The sequence below is a fragment of the Phycodurus eques genome, chromosome 5 (genome assembly GCF_024500275.1).
Source record: "Phycodurus eques isolate BA_2022a chromosome 5, UOR_Pequ_1.1, whole genome shotgun sequence".
NCBI lineage: Eukaryota > Metazoa > Chordata > Actinopteri > Syngnathiformes > Syngnathidae > Phycodurus > Phycodurus eques.
The window spans coordinates 29,099,990-29,122,645 of NC_084529.1; the positions used below are offsets into that span (position 1 = coordinate 29,099,990).

A 22,656-nucleotide genomic window follows, 5' to 3' on the forward strand; every position below is an offset into this window, starting at 1 on the left:
TCGTGCTGTCTGCTGCAATGATCCAAAACGAAAAAGAAAAAAATATACATATTTACCAACAAAGGAGAAATATGATGAGAAGTTAAGGGGGTCATGAGGTCACACTAAAAAAAACAGCTGCTCCCACCACAGAAGCCAGCGATTATGAGGCGATATCGACGGCTGCAAGCCTGCTGGCTAATGAATTCTGATATCGATCCATCCGGCAACCATGCCTTTTGACAATGACCCTCCCACGTCGGCCCTCTTTCTCTCGCAACACAATGGGCTCCAGTTGGGAGCTCAGCCCCTTCGCATGCACACACGAAAGGTGAAATATATTTGGAGTGGATACATCCACCCACATATATACTGTACATCATATTGTATAAAATGTTACCCTCGACAATATCCATTGGTAAATTAGGCAATGATTTCTGCTGCATACTGTACTCTACACTTAAATAGCCACACTTTAATATCCAATCCAATGGTGAGAGCCCAATGTAATTATGTATTGATTAGAGCTAACTATTGATTTAATCATCAGAAGCCTCCTCCGTTAATTCTCCTATATGGCTTGGTCAGTGACATGCTGTCCTTTGCTTACTCAAGAGCTAATATCTCTTAGGGAAAAAAATCAAAAAATCAGTTACAAATCATCACAGTTGTTATTCTGCAACTTAGTTTCCTACATGCTCGAGCCACAACATCAGGTACACGGCCATCCATCTGCATCTTCTATAACTGTGTCAAAAGCCTTAGGTGTCTTTATCAGAATTATTTAGTCATCATGAAAATGTAGCAGAATAATGACACCGAAGTCTCACAATACAAGCGGCTAAACATTTGCAAATGTTGCAATTCAATGATGATTTCCTTAAGATGTGTTTCCTACTTTTATGACATGTTTTCATTGGTCCGAAATGATTTTGGCTTGTCTGGCACAAAGCTCTGCAAGCTACAGTGTGTTATAAGTGATTAGTTGAGGGTGTACCACGCCGCTCGCCCAGTCAGCGGAGACTCCACCGCGCTCCGCACCATTAAGGCCGAACTGCTCGGCCAGCCGTGATCAATGAGGTTAAGGTCATTAACATGTTATGAATATCACCAGGGCCTGGGAAAGCGGCGGAGAGGACGGCCCAGCTGAGCTCCGATTGGTTGGGCCTTGTTTTTAGGAGGGGCCAGTACCCAGTGACCACGGGGGTCATTTTTGAAGCGCTGACGAACTCTGACCTTCTGCTCGGAAGTGGACGGAGAGGTTTGATTGTTTAATTATTCCACTGCTCAACCACATTATGACCACTTGCATCGTATTATGCGATCAAATAAATGTGTTGTATCAAATAAGCTCACATACTGTATTTTGCTGTTTGCATGTACAATGGCTGCTTCCTGCTTGCAGTAATGGTCGTTTCTTCCTTTCAGAGGAATTCAGTCAACAATGTTTATTTTGGGCTTGTACCTCTGCAGTGTATCATAGAAAGAGGTTTTGTTTTACATAAGAGTTCAATTAATTATTTTGAGCATTATTATCTTTTTTTGTGTAACTTCAATTTATAGATTGCAAGAAGTACAGCGTACTATACGATTAAAAAAGACACAGACACACAAAAAAACAACGCAGATCATTCACTCATTCAATTGTTGCTGTGATGTGGTGGAGTGAGGCATTGTCTTGTCGCCATTTCACCATTATTTTTCTTTTTCTTTTGTACATACTGTCATTTTTAGGTCATACAACAATAAAGTGCCTTTGGTGTCCCCAACAAAATCACTGACTCATTATGAAAATGGAACAGATCAATTAAACTTTGATGCCTGATTATAAGTGGCAAATAGTTTGCACACATACATTTACAATAAGTCTCTTAAAATACATTTCCTTCAATTCATGTTTTTTTTTTTTTACTGTATGCACAAATTGACATCACCCACACACTGGTCTGCTAACTATAGACCTACAATGGTTTTAATGGGCAGTAAAAATAATTGATAAAATAAAAATCATTTTGATCATGTAAAGTATATTCCATGTTCATAATCATTAATTAAACACTTTGTGTCCCTGAAATTGCTGTCCGCCCTGTCGTTATAAGGTAACTGGCCCTTTGAGAACCCCCTGATTTTTTTTCAGTGACATCTTTACGACATTTTGTCTTTCGAGGCTGAAACAGTGCATCGTAGCAGAACAAATATTTACCCTTGTTTCATCATTTTCATCATATCACTTGTCTAGGTGGACGTTGTCAAGTTTAACTTGTCCACCCTGTCTAAGTAAAATATCACTGATTTAAAAAAAAAAAAAACATTCAGAAATTAAAAATATATATTAACCAGTGCACAGTCAGCTTGCTAACTGAATCATGTTGCTCAGTGAAGGCACATCATGTGCTAACATTGGCAAAAAAATGTCCACCCTGTCAACAAACTCACATATTTTGCTGTTTGTATGTACTGTACATAATCTGTATTCTGTTAAAAAAAACAAATCTGTGAGTTTGACCAATATGAATTTCTAACAGCATTACATTTACTTAAAGGTCCCATATTTTGGCTATTTGGACCTCCAGAGAGTGACTCTGTAACATGGACTTAATATAAAAGTGTCCATTTCATTTAAAAAAAGACATTTGTTTTGCCATACGAGTGTCCAGAAAATGACCCTCTGACAGCTACTTCTGTTTGACCCAGTGTTGTATCCGCTTTGTCCATATTTGGCGAAGACCGACCCTTTCCTCTGATTAGTTCCCTGTGTAGACCCACTTGTGAAAGCGCACATCTTTGTTATGTTGAAAGCGCTGGCATAGGAGTGAGAGGTAGGCAGAGCTCTTCACTAGTGACGTAAATAAGCTTAGAGAAATTCGAATGACCTGATTTCTTGCCTCTCGGCAGAAAACATATCTGGAACTCAGGAATGCGAGTATGATTTTAATTCATATTTCACGTTTATTGAGGAACCATAGACCCAATATTATATGGCAAATACTAGAAAAAGTTGGTTTGGTAAAGCATGGCATCTTTAATACAATAAATATGAAGTTCAATGGAAAATATCAGATGTCAAATGGGGAAGTCTCAAAGGTACCTAATGGTAACGTTTCCTCCCCCTAATATGGGGATTATTTCCATCTCGTATGTTGTTCTTCTCTCTCCAAAGTCAAGACAGTTTTTTGTTTTTTTTTGGGGGGGGGGGTCATACACAACTATTCAGTCTCTGTGATATTTACTTTTTGTTTTCTTTCCCATCTCCGTTTAATATACTTTCCTTCCATTGAATTATGATATAGTATTTATTTTACTTTATTCAGCCTCAATTTTAGATACCCATTACAGTTCTCCCATGTCTTTCTTGATCTACCTCGTTTTCAGCATTATCATCTTTGTAAGCACAGAGGCAGCTCTTGCATTGAAAACTCACTCATACAATTTTGTTTGAACGTACAGCAAAAACAAAAACAAAACCCGAAAGATTCTTGAAAAAAGTTTATTGGCTTTTAAAACCACTTTACAAATCTCACCAGTGAGTACTTTCCATTGAAAAAGAAAAAGAAAGAAACAACGCGTTTGCAATATTCACAAGCTACTGTACATTAAGCAGTACACCAGACAACATCACAGAGGAGGTTTTTTTTTCGTTTTTTTTTTCTTATACTGGTAGAAATGAATTAAAGAGTCAAACAGAGTTGGTTCCGGGTCAGTCAAAGGTAAAATTCCTGCTTGATGGAACTCAGAAGAGGTGCATTTCCTTCATTGAGAATTCAAATATCAGTGCCTTCAATGAAAAAAATAAAAATAAAAATAAAAATACGGGAACATGTCTTCACAACTGAACTTTGAGACATGTAAAATCAACAGTAAAACAGTCATCAATGTCAGACAACAGAACAATGTTAACTTAGTAAACAGCAAACAACAGAAGTAGCTGACAAAACTGGCACTGCCTGTCTGGTTAACAGAACCTGCCCACATCACAGCAGACAGTGGTCACCGAGAACATATAAAGTACAACAGAAAACATCACACATGCGTGCGTACAATCATTTATCAACACAATGAGCACGTAGGTTTTTAAAGGTTACTCTTAACGTTCCCCCCCCCCCCCTCAATGCTTCATATTCTCATGTGTGAGAATGTGTAAGAAATGTGTATCTCACTGAGATTAATGCACATTTTGCTACAAGACAATTAGTCATTTTCTGACAGGTAATTTCCTTACCTTGTCATAAAAAAATATTTTTTTTTATGTTGCAGCCGTCCATCGTTACATTTGTCACATAAGGTGTGGCAAATGCGCGTGTCATAAAAATTTAGTGCAATAACGTGAACCTCTGAAGTTTGTTGCAACATGAGCGAATGATTTTTCTTATCCAGTGTCTGCTGAAAGGCTTTGTCGCAAAAATGTTAGCGACAAGCTAACAGTATCGCAACTTTTTACCCCCCTCCTGTTCAAAGCGCACACCCTTCTGCTGCTCCTCCTCAAAAAGTCAAAATAAAATCAGCAAGCTAAGACCAGACAGCATTACACCTTTACGACACTCTAAGCCAGAAATGTAACATACAACATACAGTATCTTGCTGACGATACATCTGTTTAACGTTGTTTTTTTTCTTGTAAATGACACATACTTAGCTATAATAATGGCCATAATATAGTGTCCTGATACATCAAATCTCTATGTATCTATCCTATTTACAAACGGAGCTTTAACATGACTTGTACAACATTGACAATTGCCAAAAACTCAAGTAAGCCTCCTACTGTATCACATAGTCGTGATGGTTTCAACATGCTTCTGCAGGCTTTTGGCCTGTGACCACTTCCCTAATATACTGTACATACTGTACATAGAATTTATGTAACTTAATCCTTTTAGTTTTTATAGATGCAATAAAAGGTTTTATTATAATCAATTCTGCTGATTTTAATTTGAACTACGAGTGACCACACGTAATAATCTCTTTTCAAAATCTTTGGTATGGAAATAAGGCTGGATCGCACATTTCTTCCCAGATTGCCTCGCCTTTAATGTAGCTTAGCCTTCTCCAAACCATTGATTTTTGTATTTTTATTTAAGCATGCAAAAATCTAACAAAAACCTAATGATGTAAAGCGTGCCTGCCATTGGTTCTGTGACAGCGTATTAAATTCCTCGAAAATGAGCAATTAGCCCGTGCACAATGTAATCGCTAGCCTGTACAAAAAAACAAAAACAAACAAACAATTAAAAATGCCCCTTTGCTGTAACACTGTGAAACATAAACAGATGAAGGAATAGTGCTGAAAATATCAAGAGTAACAGCTGCCTTGATATGACGAAGACGCTCGGAATGGTTCTATCTCAACATTTTTCTATGTACAGTCCCTAAAGATGGCATAAGGCCTTGGACGTAAGGAATAAGGCAGCCAGTTGTTAATTTCCTTTCAATGTTTAGTCCGACAAGTGGCCTGGAATCCCATCGTGTCCCTACTGTTTCATCTACTCCCTTTACAAGATATTCAACAGTACGAGTTTAGGCTTTTAAGGAAAAGAAACAATGTCAACAATGCTCAGGCGTCAATCAGTTCTCCACTGATTTGGTTTATGATAAAAGTAGAAAGAATTTGTCAAAAATTCAGCACCTGGCAGCCTGAGTCACTACCCTTGTTAATATTTCGATATGGCAGGCAAACGTCCAACAACCTACACTACGTCCCTATGAATATCTACATTTGGTTGAACTGCACACACTGAAAATAGTTTACATTTTTGGTAATGTCATATTGTGCCAAATCTCTTATCCGTCTCACTCCCAAGTGTTTGTTCAATATAAATATTGCACTATTGATTTGTTCTAACATGGAAGATGTTTTTTTTTCCTCCAAATCCTCACACATCACTACATGCTGAGCCATTGAATTCTCCCCTTTATTTGCAACACTTTCACTTTTGATTGTAGACACGGGAGTAAGGTGGTTGAGTGAGGGGATGGCGGGAAATGAGAAAGAAAGAGAAGCTCATGGAACATCAGCAGAAAGAGAAGTAAAGAGAGAAGGGTAAGCCTGGCACTTTTTTAACAGAACCAACGGGAAAGTCCAGACAAATCCCAACGAACTGTAGTTTCAAAAACAGATGGAGATAGATACGCACCAAACGAACGAGCGACACAGAACAGAAGCGGTAGAGAATAAAAGGTGAGATCAGCCCAACATCTCTACTGTGGTCGGCTGGTCCTTGCTCTCCAGCCAGTCAAAGCCAGCGTTCACAGTATCACTGCATATCTGCTGAAATAGCGGGTCGTTCTTCAGTTCTTCCAGTGTTGTGTCTTCATATTGTTCCTGCTGCTGATTGGGGTCAAACAGCAGATTGGTGTCCAACGTGTTAAGGTCAGTGATGCTACTGGACAGATCTGTGGTCAGTCTGATGTCATTTGAAAAGTCAGACGCCACCGCGTTAAGTTCCGAGGCGACCTGGCCCACCAGCTGCGAGCTGGGGTTGAGGGTGTCGTCCCCCAACAAGTCCTTGACGGTGTTGTTGAAATCCAGCTGCTGCTGCTCATCCTCCAACTCCTGCCGAGTCTGCACCGGCATCGCTTGGAGCTGCCGTTGCTGGTCTGGCTCACTGGCGCCCTTTTGTGCTTGGCTGTCTGCAGCGGAGAAGCTCACTTGCTCCCCACTGGCGTTGGCGAGGTAGCCGTGCTGCTGGAGCTCAAAGGCAGCCGGGCTGGAGCCGACGGGCAGTTGGGTCTGGTGCGACGTTCCGACAGTGAAGGCCGGAGTGGTCTCCAGGATTTGTGTGAGATTCATGCGCGCCGTGTAGTTAGATGGGAGGTTGTTTACCCCCAGGCCGCGGACAGACTCATCCCCGTCTGCCTCCATCTTGCTAAGAAGAACGTTGGTGATTTTGGCAGTGTTACTCGGGCCCTGCACGGGCAACATCTCACTCTGCATCATGATGTTCAGGGGTACAGACTGGCTGCGTTGGACCATGCTGTGGACGGAACTGGCTGACTGGGTGTTGGACAGGATACTGAGCACTTCGGAGGTGATGGCCGAGTTAAAGGGCGAGACGACCGCGAGGGTGGTGCTGGGGGTATTGGTGGTCTGCGGGCCGGTGTTGCCGCTGAAGTTCCTCTGGCGTACGGCAGGGCTGACGCTGCGGCAGCGGAAAGTACTGGATGCTGAGGAGATTGCCGCCTTGTTGTCCAATGGGGCAGGCACGGCAAAACTCTCCTGTTTAGTGGGAGTGGTCCCACCAGAGACTTGCTGCTGCACGGGGGAGATAGGCGTCAAAGGGCCAAAATGAGCTGACTCTGGCCTGGACTGAGATTGAAATGACTGACCGGGAATTGCAAAAGCATGTGGTTTACGAAACTGGTCATCAACCAGGTCTTGGTAGCTAGGCAAGATACCGATGCTATGGTTGGACAAGGGGCCAGCTGTATTGCTGTTGTAGCGGTTGTTGATCCACTCCAGTTTGGCCTTGTCAGGGTGAGTTGCCATGGGCCGCTGCATGGGCTTCACGGGGCTGCTGGAGACAATACTGGCGTCGTGGTAAGCAGTGATGCTCGAGTTGATGGGCGTGAAAGCGAAAGGGTTTCTGCACTCCACCGGGCTCGGAGGCACGCTACTACTGCAGTTGGACAGCGGTGTGCCGATAGGGGTGTGGCGACCCAGCGCGCCATCCACAGGAGTGATGGGAGCCATGCGGGAGCAGGGGCTCTCTCTTGTCAGGCTGTGGCCAAGCGTCATCTCAGAGGTAGGGGTGGGTGTCGGGGTTGGCGTGGGAGTTGGCGTGGGAGTTTGCACCGGAGTGGTGCTGCTGTGGGTGGAGTGGTAGAAAGCCGTGCCTACCTGGTGAGGATTGAGCACGGAGCTCTGGCTGCCGGCTGGCTGGCCTTGGAGAGAAACGTCCACGCAGCTGCCAAACAGACCCTTCAGTTTCATCTGCTCCTCCATCTGGACAAGCTCCTCCACGATGCTGTCCTGCGTCATGTCGTCGTCGTTGAACGGGAAGTAGTCCATGCTGGGCTGAGAACCGGCAAAGTCAACCATCTCCTGCGCGAGGGCGAGTTGGCCTTGGGTGTCAGAGGATTGGGCTATAATAGAAAGCTGGTCTGTAGGCGCTTGCTTGTGTTCTGCTGGTATCCGCGGAGCAAACGAGTGTTTCCGTAGTTCATCGAGCTGACCCTCTTCCCATATTGTGCTCTTTAGTCCGCTCATCACAGAGGCATTGTGTGCTCCTGAGTTGGTTGGGATGGCACGTGAATCCGTGGTGATCTGCTGCAAAAGGGCCTGGTCAGACGTTCCTACCGCTTCGATGCTGATGTCGGCGCTCAGGGAACGGTTTTCCCGTTTCACCATCAACGCCTGCGGTTTAACAACAGTCGGAGAACCCTGGATGTGCGTGATGGGTGAGTCGGAGAGTGCCAGGATCTGCGTCGGGCCGACTGAGGTGGCTTTCACAGTCACTTTGCAGGGCGCGCTTTCCGGTCGGGCTGGGGTTCCTGGTCGTGGGATCCTCTTCACTGCAGCACTGATTCCAGCTTTGGGATTGTTATGTGCAGCAAGTGGTTGCTGAGATATAAAAACTCTCTTCACAGGAATAATATGAGACTCTCCGTTAGGGCCTGTGCGCTTTCTGGGACTCTTTGCATCTGTGCAAGGGTCTTTTGAAGCTGGAATACTGATAGAGGAACCACTGGTTGACATGTTGCCAATTGAGTTGTGACTGTTGTCAACAGTCAAGTACAAGGTGCTGTCAAGGCAGTTACTGTTATTGCTGTCCTGAATTCCAGCTACAGCTACCGAGGTGGAAAGGGAAATCGAGTCACTCTTAATCCTTGAGACCTTGTCTGGTCCTGAAGAACACTTAATAGACAAGCTTGGTTCACTAGCAGCCCTAAACTTTGCCGCTCTCTCCTCACCAGCGGCAATGCCAGTCTTCCCCGCACCAGAAAGGGCACTGTTATAGTTTCCAGCTTCAGACAGCTTAACGTCAGTGTAGGAGGGCAGGTTGGAAGCAACAGCTCTGACTGCAGCAGTCAGGCTTGCACCTTGTGACTCGTCTAAGGCGGAAGTCGCGCCCATCCCGGTCGAGGCGGGGCGTACGACGGCGCTGCTGCTAGTAGTACTGCTGCTGCTGCTGCTGCTGCTGCTGCTGCTGCTGGGAGCCAACGCGATGGCCGTCATCTTGACCACGTTGACCGAGCTGACGTGGGGAGTGGGCATCACAGTTTTTATGGGGCTGTTGGTAATGAGCAGGGTGGGGGGAGACCGAAGTGTGATGGCACTGGTGGCGGCGGGCTTGGGCAGGATCTGAGCGTACCTGGTACCGTGCCGTGCCAGCCGGTCCCCCACGGGACTCGCTGGTATATTCTGTGGGGTTTTGGGGGACTGCTTAAGTGACTGGGTGACCACTAAGTTCACAGGCAGCACTTTTCCCTCAGTTGTCCCGACAGGGCTCGGAGAAGTCATTAGCTGCCTGCTTCTCTGTACCTGGGAGAGAGCAAAACACACTTAGCCACATTCTTCTCTAAGACACACAGTGGTATCTTGACTCTTGATAAGTTTAATTTGTTTCGTGATCAAGCTCATAACTCATCTTACTCGTACAGTGGTGCTTTGAAATACAAGTCCATGATCACACTTGTCATGCAAAACAATTCTCAGATCATCTTTCCTATATGAAATGAATGGAATTGCCGTTAATTCGGCCTGCACAAAAAACAACAACAAAAAATGTTGCGATGTGTGTTTTAATATGGAAAAATAGCACTCTATAATATTGTACTGTATAAAAACATACATACAGTTACAACCTAATAAAATAGAATATAAAGAACGAAACACTTTGTGCATAATGATTAATTCATTGCGGCTCCTTCTGGTGTGTGCGACTTGGCCACTGGGGGAAGTAAAATGTTGTCATGCAGACAACCAAAGAAGACTTTCACAACTACTGTGACTCAGTAAGTGCAGTAATATTAGTTTGTTTTTCACAGAGGAAAAAGAACATATTCCTGTGAGTATTGATATACTGACTGTCTACATGTGCTGCACCATTTATGGCATTTTCCCATAAAAAGAACTTAGAACATATCCGTCTATGGCGTTTTCCAATAAAAAGGACTTAAAGCTATAGTACGTAACTTTGGGCGCCTCCCAAAGTTCGAATTCTGCATTACAACAAAAGAACAGAGCTGTCGCTTCACTATGACGAAGGCAGTGCATGTTATGCTCCTAATATGTGATTGTACAACATTTGTACTACTTTTTGAAGGACACGCGTCATTTCGGTGCTATCACTTCCGTGCTATCGCTTCCGTGCTGTCATTTGCAGTACGCCACCAATCAAGCCAGCGCGGGAAATGAATAGGGCATTCATCCATCCATCCATGTTCTGAGCCGCTCAAAATACGATACTGAAAAATACAGCAATAAGCTTCCTCTAGCGCCCTAGCCCGTCCTTGCTCACGTTGGGTGCTTAAGATGAGCTGACTCTTGTGGCGGGCTATGACCATTTTACGGTGCCGGCTGGCTCCTGCTTTGGGCCCTGCTGGTGGCCCATGCTCTCCGGGGGTGGTGGGGGGCGGTGGGGCGTGCTGGGTGGTGGTTTGGGCGTGGGGGGCGGTGGTCCCTTTGGGACTGGTCGGGGTGCTTCGGTTGGGCTGGGGACCGCCGTGGGTCCTGGGGAGTGAGTGGTGCCCCCCTGGTTGGGTCAAATTTGACTGTTGTAACGATACTTGTGCTCAAATATCTAGACTGTCTAACTATTGTTCTGCTGTGGTTCGTACCCCTATTCCCCTTGTCCACTTTGTCCCTCTGTCTGTCCACTAAAACCCTTTCTCGTCTGGCTGCATTTTCAATAAACATCAAAATATCCATCCATCCATCCATCCACGATTGGTTGCCAGCCAATCTCAGGGCACATATCAACAAACAACCATTCGCACTCACATTCACACCTACGGGCAATTTAGAGTTGTCAATTAACCTACCATGCATGTTTTTGGGATGTGGGAGGAAACTGGAATACCCGGAGAAAACCCACGCAGGCACGGGGAGAACATGCTTTCTATTTGTGTGTCTGACTAGCATTGAATAAACCCACAATGACGGCACTGACTCCCCATTTCTTTTCACTTCACTTGAGCGGTGGTGCATGAGACGTTCAGTCGCAGCTCAAATTTTGGCTCGCAACATAAAGCAAACATAATAATAATAATAATACATTTACAAAGCGTACTCAAGAGTCAAGATAAAGTCAAGGTACCACTGGACAGTAACGAATTGTTAAGCTCATTCTCAAAGGTTACATACCGTGACTGGGCTGGGCACAGCTGCTACTACGATGCCTATTGTGGGCTGAGGGGACAGAAGAGCAGGGCTGCCACAGGGGATGGTTGGGCCCGGGGTGCTGACCTCCGTTCGTTTGACTTGGGCGTCGCTGGGTAAAGGAGAATGCAGCTTCTGCTCCTGCTGCTTCTTCTGTATCTTTCGCTGCAGTTGCTGCTTTGCATCGACAGAGGGTGAGGGCAGGGTCTTCACCTGGGGCTGGAAGGAGTTGGCCTCAGCTGTGGGCACAAACGCAGAGGCCGGGGTTGGCGTTTTCATGCCTAGGGAAAAAATAAATATTGAAACAATTAAGAACACATAATCAGGTCTCCATTGCAGTCTCCAAAATTCTAACTGAATTCAAAGAAAAGCTAGGTAAACTGTTTCTTTTCATCAAAGACATGTACTTTTTTCACTAACCCCCACCTCCCGCAAATTTACCTTGGAAAACAAAATATCTATGTCATAATAGCCAACCAGAAGCTTTTGTGGAGAATGCAACCATTTTAAAAGTACTTTTGTAAAGGCAACACAACAATGCAGCTTGCTCAAAAGAGAAATTTAATATGTAAATGGTGAGTGGAGTTGCTCCCAAGGCATCAAATAGATATAAATTAACAAAACAAAATTAAAATTTCGCCACTTGGGACACAACAACGCATACACACACACATACACAGACACAGACACACACACAAATGCACACCTTTTTTGGTCAACATTGAAAATTGTGCCAAAGTCTGTTTGAAGTGGCAAAAGAGGTCGCTAAAAATAGAAAACTAGAAAAGCATGACAATGTAGCACTGGGCAACTTCTACGCAAATCATAGCTATTCAAATTCAAAGCAAGTCAATTTGCCACAAACGTAAACAACATATCAGGTTTCTATTGACTCTTATTTATTAACGTTTTCTGCCATCTACAAATGGCGGAACCAGGGGCGTCACTAGGTTTTATGGATGGGGTGGGGGGACTTAGTCCCCAGGAGATGCACAGGTTTTGAATGAATGTAGCGCGCAAGCACAACATTTCACAAACAGCTAAGGAAGACTCAGAAATACCCCTTTAACATTTTTAACATATGTTAAAACAAGACAATCCTGGGTAAAAGTTCAAAGTCACCGTTAGATTTGTAGTTATTTCAGGCCGTTTTTAAATGCAGTACACAACACAGGAAGGATGTTTACAACATTAACCACAAAAAAGAAAGAAAGATGTACACATTTTTACATTGTATCCAAAACGTTATGTAAAAAGGTCACTGAGTTGTAACAAAGTCAGCCAAGCCCATCATTTTCATCCATCCATCTATCCATTCATTCTCTGAGGCACTTAACCTCACTATGTTCACGGGCCCATCCTTTGCAATTGACAAAAAGTTACAGAAAATAATTCCCCTTCAAGCACTGGGTGAAACATTATGACCGGTTCCACAATCAAATAAATCGAACACAATGTTTTTGAAATCCTAATGCTAAACCTTCCTACTGCATTATTGCCCCCCATAGCTCAAATGCATCAAATTTTGTAGGAACGTGACACCAATAACTGTTGAAAATAGCATAAAATGTAAACATTCATAGTACTAATATTCATCCCTCAAGGAGAAATTAAATTCGTAATCTGTGATCCATTTTTTGTTAAACACCACACAGAGAAGCAGACTACACGCACATGAAGCCATGCAAGGAGACGGCAGAATGATGCGGCGTGCAAACGGACAAATACTTGGAATATGATCCATCTCAAACTGTGACCTGGCAGTAAACAACTGACTATGAATCCAATATAGCTCCTGATGCGATACAAATATAACGTTTTCTTTCAAAACATGTGGGCATGCCCCGAAAATCAACACTTCTTCCACTTCTTTATTGACTAAGCAACTCACAAAAGCAGGTCTGATCATCCGTACCTGTTGTGGGTGTTCCCGTCATAACAGTGAGCGCAGCCATGGACTTGGTACCGATATAGTGGCTATTTAGCAGGAAGCGCGCCAGATCCTCCACATTGTCAAACTGACGACTCAAGACCTTTTGGGCCCACTCGCATACCAAACCGCAGGCTGCTGACCTCATTTCATCTTCAGCACTCGGGGACTGTCCGGCCGGCTCCATCAGTTCACACTGAAATGGAAACCGAGCAAACAACAGGTGAGTGACGGAACACTTCGCACTATTCGTGCGGTAATACAGCAGAACGTACCCCTTCGCCTGATTTCTGCAGATCCAAGTTGGGTAACGACGGCATGTGAACAAAAGCTTTCTTCCTTAACCCGCTATAACAATATGTTGGAGGGAGTTAAGGTTTACAAAAACATTTGAACATAGTTCAAATGTGACTTCTGTCGTGAAAGTCTACTCGTCTCCACCCCGTTCTCTTTTTGGTCTCTTCAAGCAAGCTGTGACCTACTGGGAAATAAGATCTGCCAAAAATAGGATTTCTAGAATAGAAGCTATCTCATAAAGTATCCTCCCATTTACTACAGAGCCTGTCTTCATTCGGGCCGCGGGTGAGCTGGAGCCGATCCCAGCTGACTCCGGGGGGCGAAAGGTGACGTACACCCTCGAATGGTCACCAGCCATTTGCATGGTTCTAATAAAGAGAATCATGTTAAATAAATTTTAAAAAATATAATAAAAATGCACATACAAATACAAACAAAATGCAATTTCTGACATGTAGCCTTAAAAATGCATTTTTGTGCATGACGGAAAGACAATGCCGAGATAAAATACGTTGTCAGCGCCGTCATGTGGTAAAACTTTGTAATACACATTTGTTTGGTTATTTTTTTACTTTTTGTTACTAGTCACTCCAAATACTACAGTAATTCATATGAAATCAATCAGATTCATAGCTGAAGTAATTAATCATGAAATGTATGCAAATTAATTGGTATCAGTGCTTAAACCTATTTTATAGCACTGGAGATGAAGCAAAATAGATTGTTTTTTAAAGGATATTTGGATTTTCCTCTCATCCCGAGTCGACGTGCCTTCATGTTGGGGAAGACGTTCTTCATGATCTTCCCGAAGTCTGCTGCACTCAATGGATTGTAGCCGAGATTGTCACAATAGCTCCTGCAAAAAGAGCAGAAGCAGTATCTTCATTAAAAGCGTCATTTATTTGTCCTCGCAGCTACTATAAGTTCAAAGTCAAACAACACTACCTTGGAAGTTAGTTCAATGACAACAAATCCAGATGATATTAGAAGCAAATGCATGAGCATAAAACTAGTGGCAAAACGAGTACTTGAACTTTTGGGTACCTACAGTACAAAACAAATGATCGAGGAATTTTCTCTGTCTCGGGGAACCACTTATTTAATAGCGAAGCTCAAGCGATGCACAAGCACAAAGAGCTTACGTCACCTACGCATGGGAGGGAGGCGGAAGCGAAGCGCATCGAGGAGCAGGAGGATGGCGACGACATATGAGAAGACAAATGCGAGAAAAAAAAAAAAAAAAAGGACAAAATGCCAAAAGTGTGGGAACATTTTGAGCCCCAAATAAAGGAAAATTAACGTAGCGCAAATCAGTGAGATTTACGCTAATGTACCTCACTAACATAACTTTCGCCCTGCGGAGGGTTAGCTTTATCTTAAAGGGGCTCTAGACAGATAACTGTGTTTTGTTTCTAAATACATTAAATATGTTTGAAGTGCTGAAAACATAAGCAAAGACTTCTAACAATATAATGCTGAATTGTTGAGATATAGCTGAAGCATCTTTTTTTACTGTTTGGATTTTCCTGATTTTGTGGGCGGGACTAAAACACACCCCCGTGACATCATAAATGCAGCCATGAACATACTGTATTATTGTGTCACATGCTAAAAATATAGCATTTCTTGCATACCGGAACTAATTAATGCAAAAAGCTACCAGTTTGTAATGCACTTCTGAAAAAACAAATTTGCTAAAATTTTGGGGGGGGGGGGTAAATCATTTTCTCATCATAGTTGCGCCCGCGAATGCTGAATTCACCATGCGTTAGAAAAAGTATAAAGATAAATAATAGCAAATAAGCGTTGCCCAAATTATCCGAAATATTTATTTTTCAATGAGATACGAATAAGATACGAATATTATCATATATAACTTCCAACTCGAGACAAGCGAGAGTATTTGGGTCACACTGAAAAGAAGAATTACAATTCTTCTACTGGAATTTAATCACAGAACTGAAAGTTAAAATAATAATAATAATAAAAAAATAAATAATATATATATCTATATAATCAAGACTACTGATTATGACATTCATTAGGTAAAATGATGACTACAATCTTGTAATATTGCAACTATTTTTAAAAAAATCAGACTTATTCTTGTGGCATTACGACATATTAAAAAATGTTATACTTATAATATAAAGCAAAAAAAAAAAAAAAAGCTCTTGGCTAAAAAGTCTTTGAAAATTCAGTTTTTGCATTTGCTAACAAAATGAAAAGCACATGATTATGATAAATGATTATGATTGTTAAGCAGCCATTCGCCTCCAAAGCGACTGTGGTGACACATCGGATATGATCCCCCATGCCAAACTCACTTGTATTCATCGTACACTTCCTGTTTGGGGAGGGATGTCTCCGGGTGCTCTTCCAGGTGATTCCGTATCCAGTTGAACGCGTACATCTGCTGAGTGCGACTCGACGACATGGAACTCTGATCGCTGCCGTGGTGCGAGAGGAGAAAGCAAAGTGGTGAGGCGGTGTCCTCCACTGGGACGCATCATTTCTTGTTAAGACAGAAACTTGAATACCATAATCCAGGAGTGGACGACCCCCTCTCATTCTCAGTCCAATTGGGCACAATTTGGGGGTTGGGGTGATGAATAGATATGGGGAAACAAATGAAACACAGACAGCTAGGTATAGCAAAAATCTACATATATCAATGTTTTACATGAACGTGTAATCAGCCCCAGCAATATCACAAAGCAGATCAGAAAAAGAAAAAAAAAAAAAAAAAAAAAAAGCTTGAAATTTCTCTTGCTGATTTTGAGCGCGCCAAGTAGCGTTTTTGATGTAGCAGAGGATCATTTCGGACACGGGATGAGACAACGCTGCCAAAAATGTCATCATCGGCCAAGCGGACGAGGAAGCATCGGCGGGAAAAATGGAAACCTTGACTCAAGTGTGCTTGTTTGTGTTTGAGTGACAAATAGAAGGAGTACCTTTTGTCATTGCCGCTGATGGGACCAGAAGGCAACTTAAGGTAGAGGTAGAGCTTTTCGATGTCTGTAAACTTCTCAACATCTTGCTGTAAAAGAACGACAAACAAAAAGCTGTTGAGCTCAATACAGCTTCAAAATTCCTCTTTAAATAGATGCTGTATGACTGCACTATACTGAATGGCCATAGAAGATAGTCCTGGTCAAATAACACCGAATTAGGGACGCACCAGTACGGTGCCGATTCGTATTCATAAAAAAAAAAAAAAAAAAGCGCTCCAGTTTGAGGTTTACAGTAAAATGAGGAAAGAGAGAATTATACATTCTATATTTAAGCAAACACAATAGTCCATGCGAACACATAACGACAAACACTGTATCGATGTCCCTATAACCTTTAAATGACAAATATTCTAATACAAACAGCACAGCAACATATACAGGAAGATTATATAACAATATCCACAGGCATATAATTTCTTCTCTGCAAAAACAATCTGACATTACTGACGTTTTGCAGCGACGCTCTTCTTCGTCTTTTACAGTAGCTGTTTCATCTGCATGCGTGCACCACACTGCCTACTTGAAGGCCAAAGGCGCCCATCGCAGAAGCAGCACTCGAACCTCCCAGGCAAGTGAAACAGGTTTATTCCGTGAATAAAACGTGTTATATGTTTGAGTAAAATCTGTTTCATGTTCAATAAAAAAAATAAAAATAAAAATAGATTTAAGAATATTTGATTGTGTTATATTTGAGTGACACTTACGCCATGTTCAATAAACTTTTTATTCTTATTATTATTTGATTATGTATATAAAAAGTGTTATATTGGAGCGAAACTTATGACATGTTTCATGAAAAATTTACGTTTTGAACAATTTTGATTAAGACCCTATGGCATTATCAAGTGATCGAATATACTCAAATCTTGGTATGAAAAAAGTAGTATCGGTGCACCCTTAGTCTGAGTGTGTTTTGTTAGTTCAGTTCCTTAGAATTAAACTATTTCCCCCTCCACCACTGTGCCTATTTTCAAATATCAAAATCAAATCAAAACGTCTTTCTGTTTTCCCTCTGAAATCGGGGCCCACCTCGTGCTGCCGCCAGCCCCCGCGGCGCGGTGCTGCGCCGTTGCGCCGCGGCAGCACATACGCAACGAACGTGAAGATCATGAAGCAGAACTTCGTGAGATCCTACAAGAAAGTATTTACATAAATAATACCTTTAGCCCCCTGAGAGGACAAAGAACCACGTTTGATAACTTTAATTGAGATGGATGTCGCACGCCTCACTATAAGACAGCAGAATCATGTGATTTCTCCCAGCCAATCAACAACAAAAAAAGGTAATATAAGTAAAAACATGTACCTATTGTTTTGTAATGTTTAGTTATTAGTTTTGGAAACTACCACTTTATTAGGTGCACGTCTTTGTTGTTTGTTTTATGGATTTGAAGACCAGCATGCACAAAGTTTGTAACAATTACATTTAGCTTCCAAAGCTCAACATTTTGAGCTTGTGACGCAATCTAATCACACGTATCTCCAAAAATGGTGAATTTATATTCTGAATGGTATGCAAATAGTTATTAAATGACTGAATTGACCTAGTTCTAGCCACTTGGAGCTTTACCACGTTAATGTATTTCGTTAATTGATGTAATTGGTAGTTAGATGACATACTGTAGCTTCAGTGGGTGTGCGCAAAACAAATTCGGAAAGTGGATTCATGTTGGCCAAAGTAGCTGAGCTAATGAAGATGCTGGCATCTGTAAAACCAATGCCATTTGTTAACGTGCGTTGTCATCACTTATTGCGCCAATATTTGTCAAGCTTAAGGATCATGATGGTTTATTTAAACTTCCAAAGGAGGTTTCAAATGAAATAAGCCCTTCTCGAGTACAATTGGTGCTGTCTGTGTGCTTAACGAGGACTCATCACGCCAACCTGAATCTGTCACACACCCGACACACTTGCCGAGTTCAACAGCAGCCTCCTTAAATGCAATACACCATTTTTTTTTTTTTATCCTTGCTGTATTCTGACAAAACAAACACCTCACATACATGTTAATAACATACATTTGTTCATTGAGAAAATAAATTGCATAATTTGTCAACTTTTAAGTCCCTGCAAAACGAAAATAAACACTTAAAATTTGACACAGCACAGAGAAGAGCGTTGTTTACCACCCTGCCTCATTTGAATGGTTCGAAACATCACCAAGTATGTAAAATGGGACTTCAAAATCATCGTGAAACATCAAGACGTCTCAGTTCGCGCAGTCTGTGAGAGTGTGTGCGATGTCCGTCGCTGGGAATTCTTCTCTCCCTGCGTAGGAGCCGTGAGAAAAGAATGATTTGATTGACAGCTGAAAGTTCTGGGGAGGCGGGGTCTTCAAGCGCATTCAGAGACGTTAACAAGACTCCTTTCTGTGATGTGTCAAATTTACAAGACATTTTTTTTGGCTTCTTTGATTCAACTTGAAGTTAGTTTGATTGTTGTAAAATGTTACTATTAACAGTTTTATTACGGCAAACGTTTGACTCAGGAGAAGATGACTGTAATTCTATTTGACTTATTTTCAAATGGTAAAATTCGTTTCGGAAGTGCAAAGACACAAAGACAACAACGCTCGCACGTATCGGAAATGAACTCGCAGCACGCTGGCGTGGATTGTTTGACCTTCGATGTTCCGCTGTTGTGTATGCAGCTATATGCAGGTAAACCTTCATGTGATGATATTGTGGGAAACTCACCAGTATGCTGTCCACTTTTGATTGTACAGATTTGCTGCAACAACAAAGACAACCAAATAAATATTGGATGGCAACAAATACACGTAGACATTGGGAATTTTCTTTCTATTGTGGATTTTTAGTCACACTGTAATTTTACATTGTCTTACACACATATTACATACTAACATTACCTGGTTTTGTCCAGCCTGGAGTCATTTTAGGCCACTTTCCAGGCATGCTAACGACAAATATGATGAATCGATGTTGAGCAACTTTGTCCACTTAAAAACGCAATAAAACAGCATGATGCACTGTACAAAAAAAAAAAAAAAAAAAAACAGCAGCAGCAGTCTAACTATCATCAATTAGATGTGAATAAGCAATGTGAGCGACCAAATAATGAGGGTACCTTTTATGGACCTTAACATTTACAGCATCGAGTCCAATCAAGGAGGTCAATGTGGATGTTTTTAATGTTTGGTTGCACCTAATGAAGAGTCCAATAAGTGCACGCAATCAGTATATGAGCGGAACACAATCATCAATGGAGTGCGCCATTTTGTAAATGCAGAACTCCAAAGGACAACGCTTCTTCAAATATTTACTACCGTTTTAGTGCGTGGCCATAAAGGTTTGGACTCCCGCAGGGTCTTAACGGCAGATCGGCCTGTCCCAAATGACCCTCTGTGGTAGATAAAGTCAGATGCAAAAGAGCCTCGCTCAATAACCTTCACGTGCAAACAGTTATTGTGTGTCAGGGTAAACTGACAAATGCGTATAAATAATGTTAGCTCATTAAACGACCCGCATTGACTGGCAAACCAAACAACAGGATGAGGGTTGTACGCCACTGAATTTACTGCCCTTTGTTCTGCGCCAGTGTTCACATAAGCAACAACACTCGGCACAGACTGATGGCACGTACGCTTCACCTCAACGGGTTTCTGTTCAATTCCACTCACCTGAAAGACGATTTAGAGACATATAAGAGAGGAGTGGCGTGTTCAATTGCCATGCTGATCAAATGGCGATTTCGGGAGGGTTTCTATTGTGTTACAATCAAGACAGTGCAGCTATGCACACAAGCAAAAAAAAATAAAAATACCCAAGTCACCACAGCAAAAACTAAACTCCAACCAATATTAATACCACATACAAAGGTATAAAATGTGAGAGATATAAGATTTTTCTTCTTACTAGGCAGTTTTTGTGTAAGAGCGTTTCACTTCTTCAAGCATTCCCCGCCTTAAAATCCTGTATAAGGTATTATAACTTGCTAATGAGGGGCTTTATTACTATTTATGAGCAAGTCTATCTTAAAACAAGAACGACCATAATTCTTCAGGTGAAGTAGTATAAAGAGACAGTTTTAAGACATCGGTGTTTTTTTTATTATTATTTTTTTATAAATTGGATAGCTATGTTTATTTGATTGAATAAATCTTGCAGTCAGATATCCCTGTTCTACTGTCAGAAAATTGTGCTTCAATTAATATAATCCTAATTTCATGACTTTTGTTTCCTTTCTTTCTTTTTTTAATCCCAGTTTTTTTTTTTTTTTGCAGTGAAAAATGTCCACTCTATGACAATACAGTGAATGAGTCACTGAGTATTACTATGTACTACACCACTACACTCGGTGGTACTGAAAACACAGCATATATGGCATGAAAATCTATGCCTAAGGGATGTTTTTTTATATTTTATTTTAATTAAAAACATGTTTTTTTCTTTTTAAATGATTATTCCAGATGTTGCACTTTATGCTGTGACACCTGTCACCAGCTCCGCGGGTGGACTGTCATCGGTCCCACGGCCTCCCGTGGCTCCATGCTAACGATGCGGGCTACTAGTACTGAGGAAGGCGACGCTGAGCTGCTAGTTCCACGCAAACACCCAGCAGCCAGTGGAGCTTCCCTCTCTGTCTCATTTCCGTGTGAACTGTATCAACACGCGTTTGTTGTTTATTCGCACCGCTTTTTGTGCAGCTCGTCCGCGGCTAGTAGACGCGCTAATGACGGAGCTAGCGTGGGGGGGGGGGGGGGGGGGGGGGGGGGGGGGGGGGGGTGGTGGGGAGGGGGGGGGGGGGGGTGGCAGCTACGTCGGGGCTTCATATCTTACCAAATTGAATTCTTGATTTTAAACTGTAACGCGTTCGCTTCGGGTCCCTGGAGTCCCGGCACCAGCGCTGGAAGAGAGCCGAGTCCCGAGGCAGGCTTCTGGTCAGCTTGTTGTTGATCATCAGCCATCACGGTCGGAGGAGTGGTTGAGGGAGCTTTAACAAGCAGGCCGCATCCCCGGCGCAGCAGAGCGCCGCACCGGACCCACCGCACCGCTCGCTGGGGCGGGCTCAGTCAGCTAGGACAGCCCGCCGCGGAGCACGGTCCCTACAAAACAATGTGCAGCGAAAGAAAAAGAAGGAGAAAAGACCGAGGGCGGCCATGCAGCAGGCATTCCCCAGAGGTGCCTCCGCTACCTCCGATAGCACGCCTGCAGCAGCCAGCGGCAGCCGAGGACGGGCTGCCTGCGTCACGTTGCACATTGGAGCGCCGATCCGACCGGAAGCAACCTTGTCTCGCGCCTTCACAATAAGATCCTGGCCAAAGTTCTCTGCTCGGTACTTAGACAACGGGCCGCTGAAATATCCTGGAGCCTGAAAGCCATACTCGGGTATCACTAGTACCAAACCAGAAAATCGATTTGGTAGAAGTGAAAGTAGAATGTCACTTGAGGAATAATCTTAAAATAATCTTAAAGTGTTGAAATTTTTGAAAATTTGCTGTATATATTTATTAATTTATTTTTTACATTTTATTTTATTTTTTTATTTTTTATTTTTTTTTAAATTTATTTTATTTTTGAAAATTCAAATCGTTGCAATTTTGTTTTGTTTGTGATTTATTTTCTTTTTACGTTACTGTAATTTAAATTTACAGCATTGCATAATCTGAAATATTTCATTTTGAGCAAAGGGTTTTCTTTAGTTGAATGTTCTGTGCACACGCGCAAATCACATTCAAGGAGGACATATTTCTAGTTATGCTCAGCTGCATTTGCATATATGACAATTCCACCATTTCGGAGCCTGGGTGTCATCCTCAGCACCGTATCATTTGAAGCAAACATAAATAACATCATCATCATGGTCCACATCCACACATCTCGATAAATTGCTTTCACCCCCCCATCTCTCCCCGGTCCACCGTCGTCCTTGTTCACAGCATCGTCACCTCCTGAATCAATAAATGCAACTCCCTTCTTTTTGGTATCCAAAACAAATCAACTCCATGAACTCCAATAGTGTATGATTCTATTTTGAAAATCCAAACCGGAATTCGGCATTTCCTCGTCTTGATACCTGACTTTGTTTATTAACTGTAATGTCGCTGTCAACCGATAGAGGCGCTGTTGCGGGAGCGCTTTGACCAGAGAGTGACAATG

The 22,656-nt window shown here is 42.5% G+C and overlaps 1 protein-coding gene across 2 annotated transcripts; it reads right to left on the minus strand.

Moving 5' to 3' along the window:
- Positions 1–3,452: 3,452 nt before the first annotated feature.
- Positions 3,453–21,723, minus strand: LOC133402430 (DNA-binding protein RFX7). Of its 2 annotated transcripts, XM_061676103.1 has the most exons (10): positions 21,337–21,723; positions 19,234–19,267; positions 16,477–16,563; positions 16,064–16,101; positions 15,851–15,973; positions 14,259–14,379; positions 13,502–13,582; positions 13,212–13,422; positions 11,282–11,577; positions 3,453–9,457 (listed from the first exon to the last, which is right to left on the minus strand). In XM_061676103.1, exons 1-10 carry the CDS (start codon positions 21,462–21,464, stop codon positions 6,161–6,163), a joined length of 4,416 nt encoding a protein of 1,471 aa, XP_061532087.1. In that variant the 5' UTR covers positions 21,465–21,723; the 3' UTR covers positions 3,453–6,160. The 2 variants fall into 2 exon arrangements, with proteins under 2 accessions (XP_061532087.1, XP_061532088.1); XM_061676104.1 differs by lacking the exon at positions 16,064–16,101 and having other exon boundaries at positions 16,478–16,563.
- Positions 21,724–22,656: the final 933 nt, after the last annotated feature.

What these genes read in the sequence shown, in the direction of transcription:
- LOC133402430 (XM_061676103.1), bottom strand. Translation starts at nt 21,464, where the DNA reads ATGGCTGATGATCAACAACAAGCTGACCAGAAGCCTGCCTCGGGACTC. An exon ending in AAAATCAAGAATTCAATTTG is followed by an intron (nt 19,268 to 21,336) that starts GTAAGATATGAA and finishes TTGTTGTTGCAG; the next exon opens with CAAATCTGTACAATCAAAAG. An exon ending in GAAGTGTACGATGAATACAA is followed by an intron (nt 14,380 to 15,850) that starts GTGAGTTTGGCA and finishes CTCTTTTTGCAG; the next exon opens with GAGCTATTGTGACAATCTCG.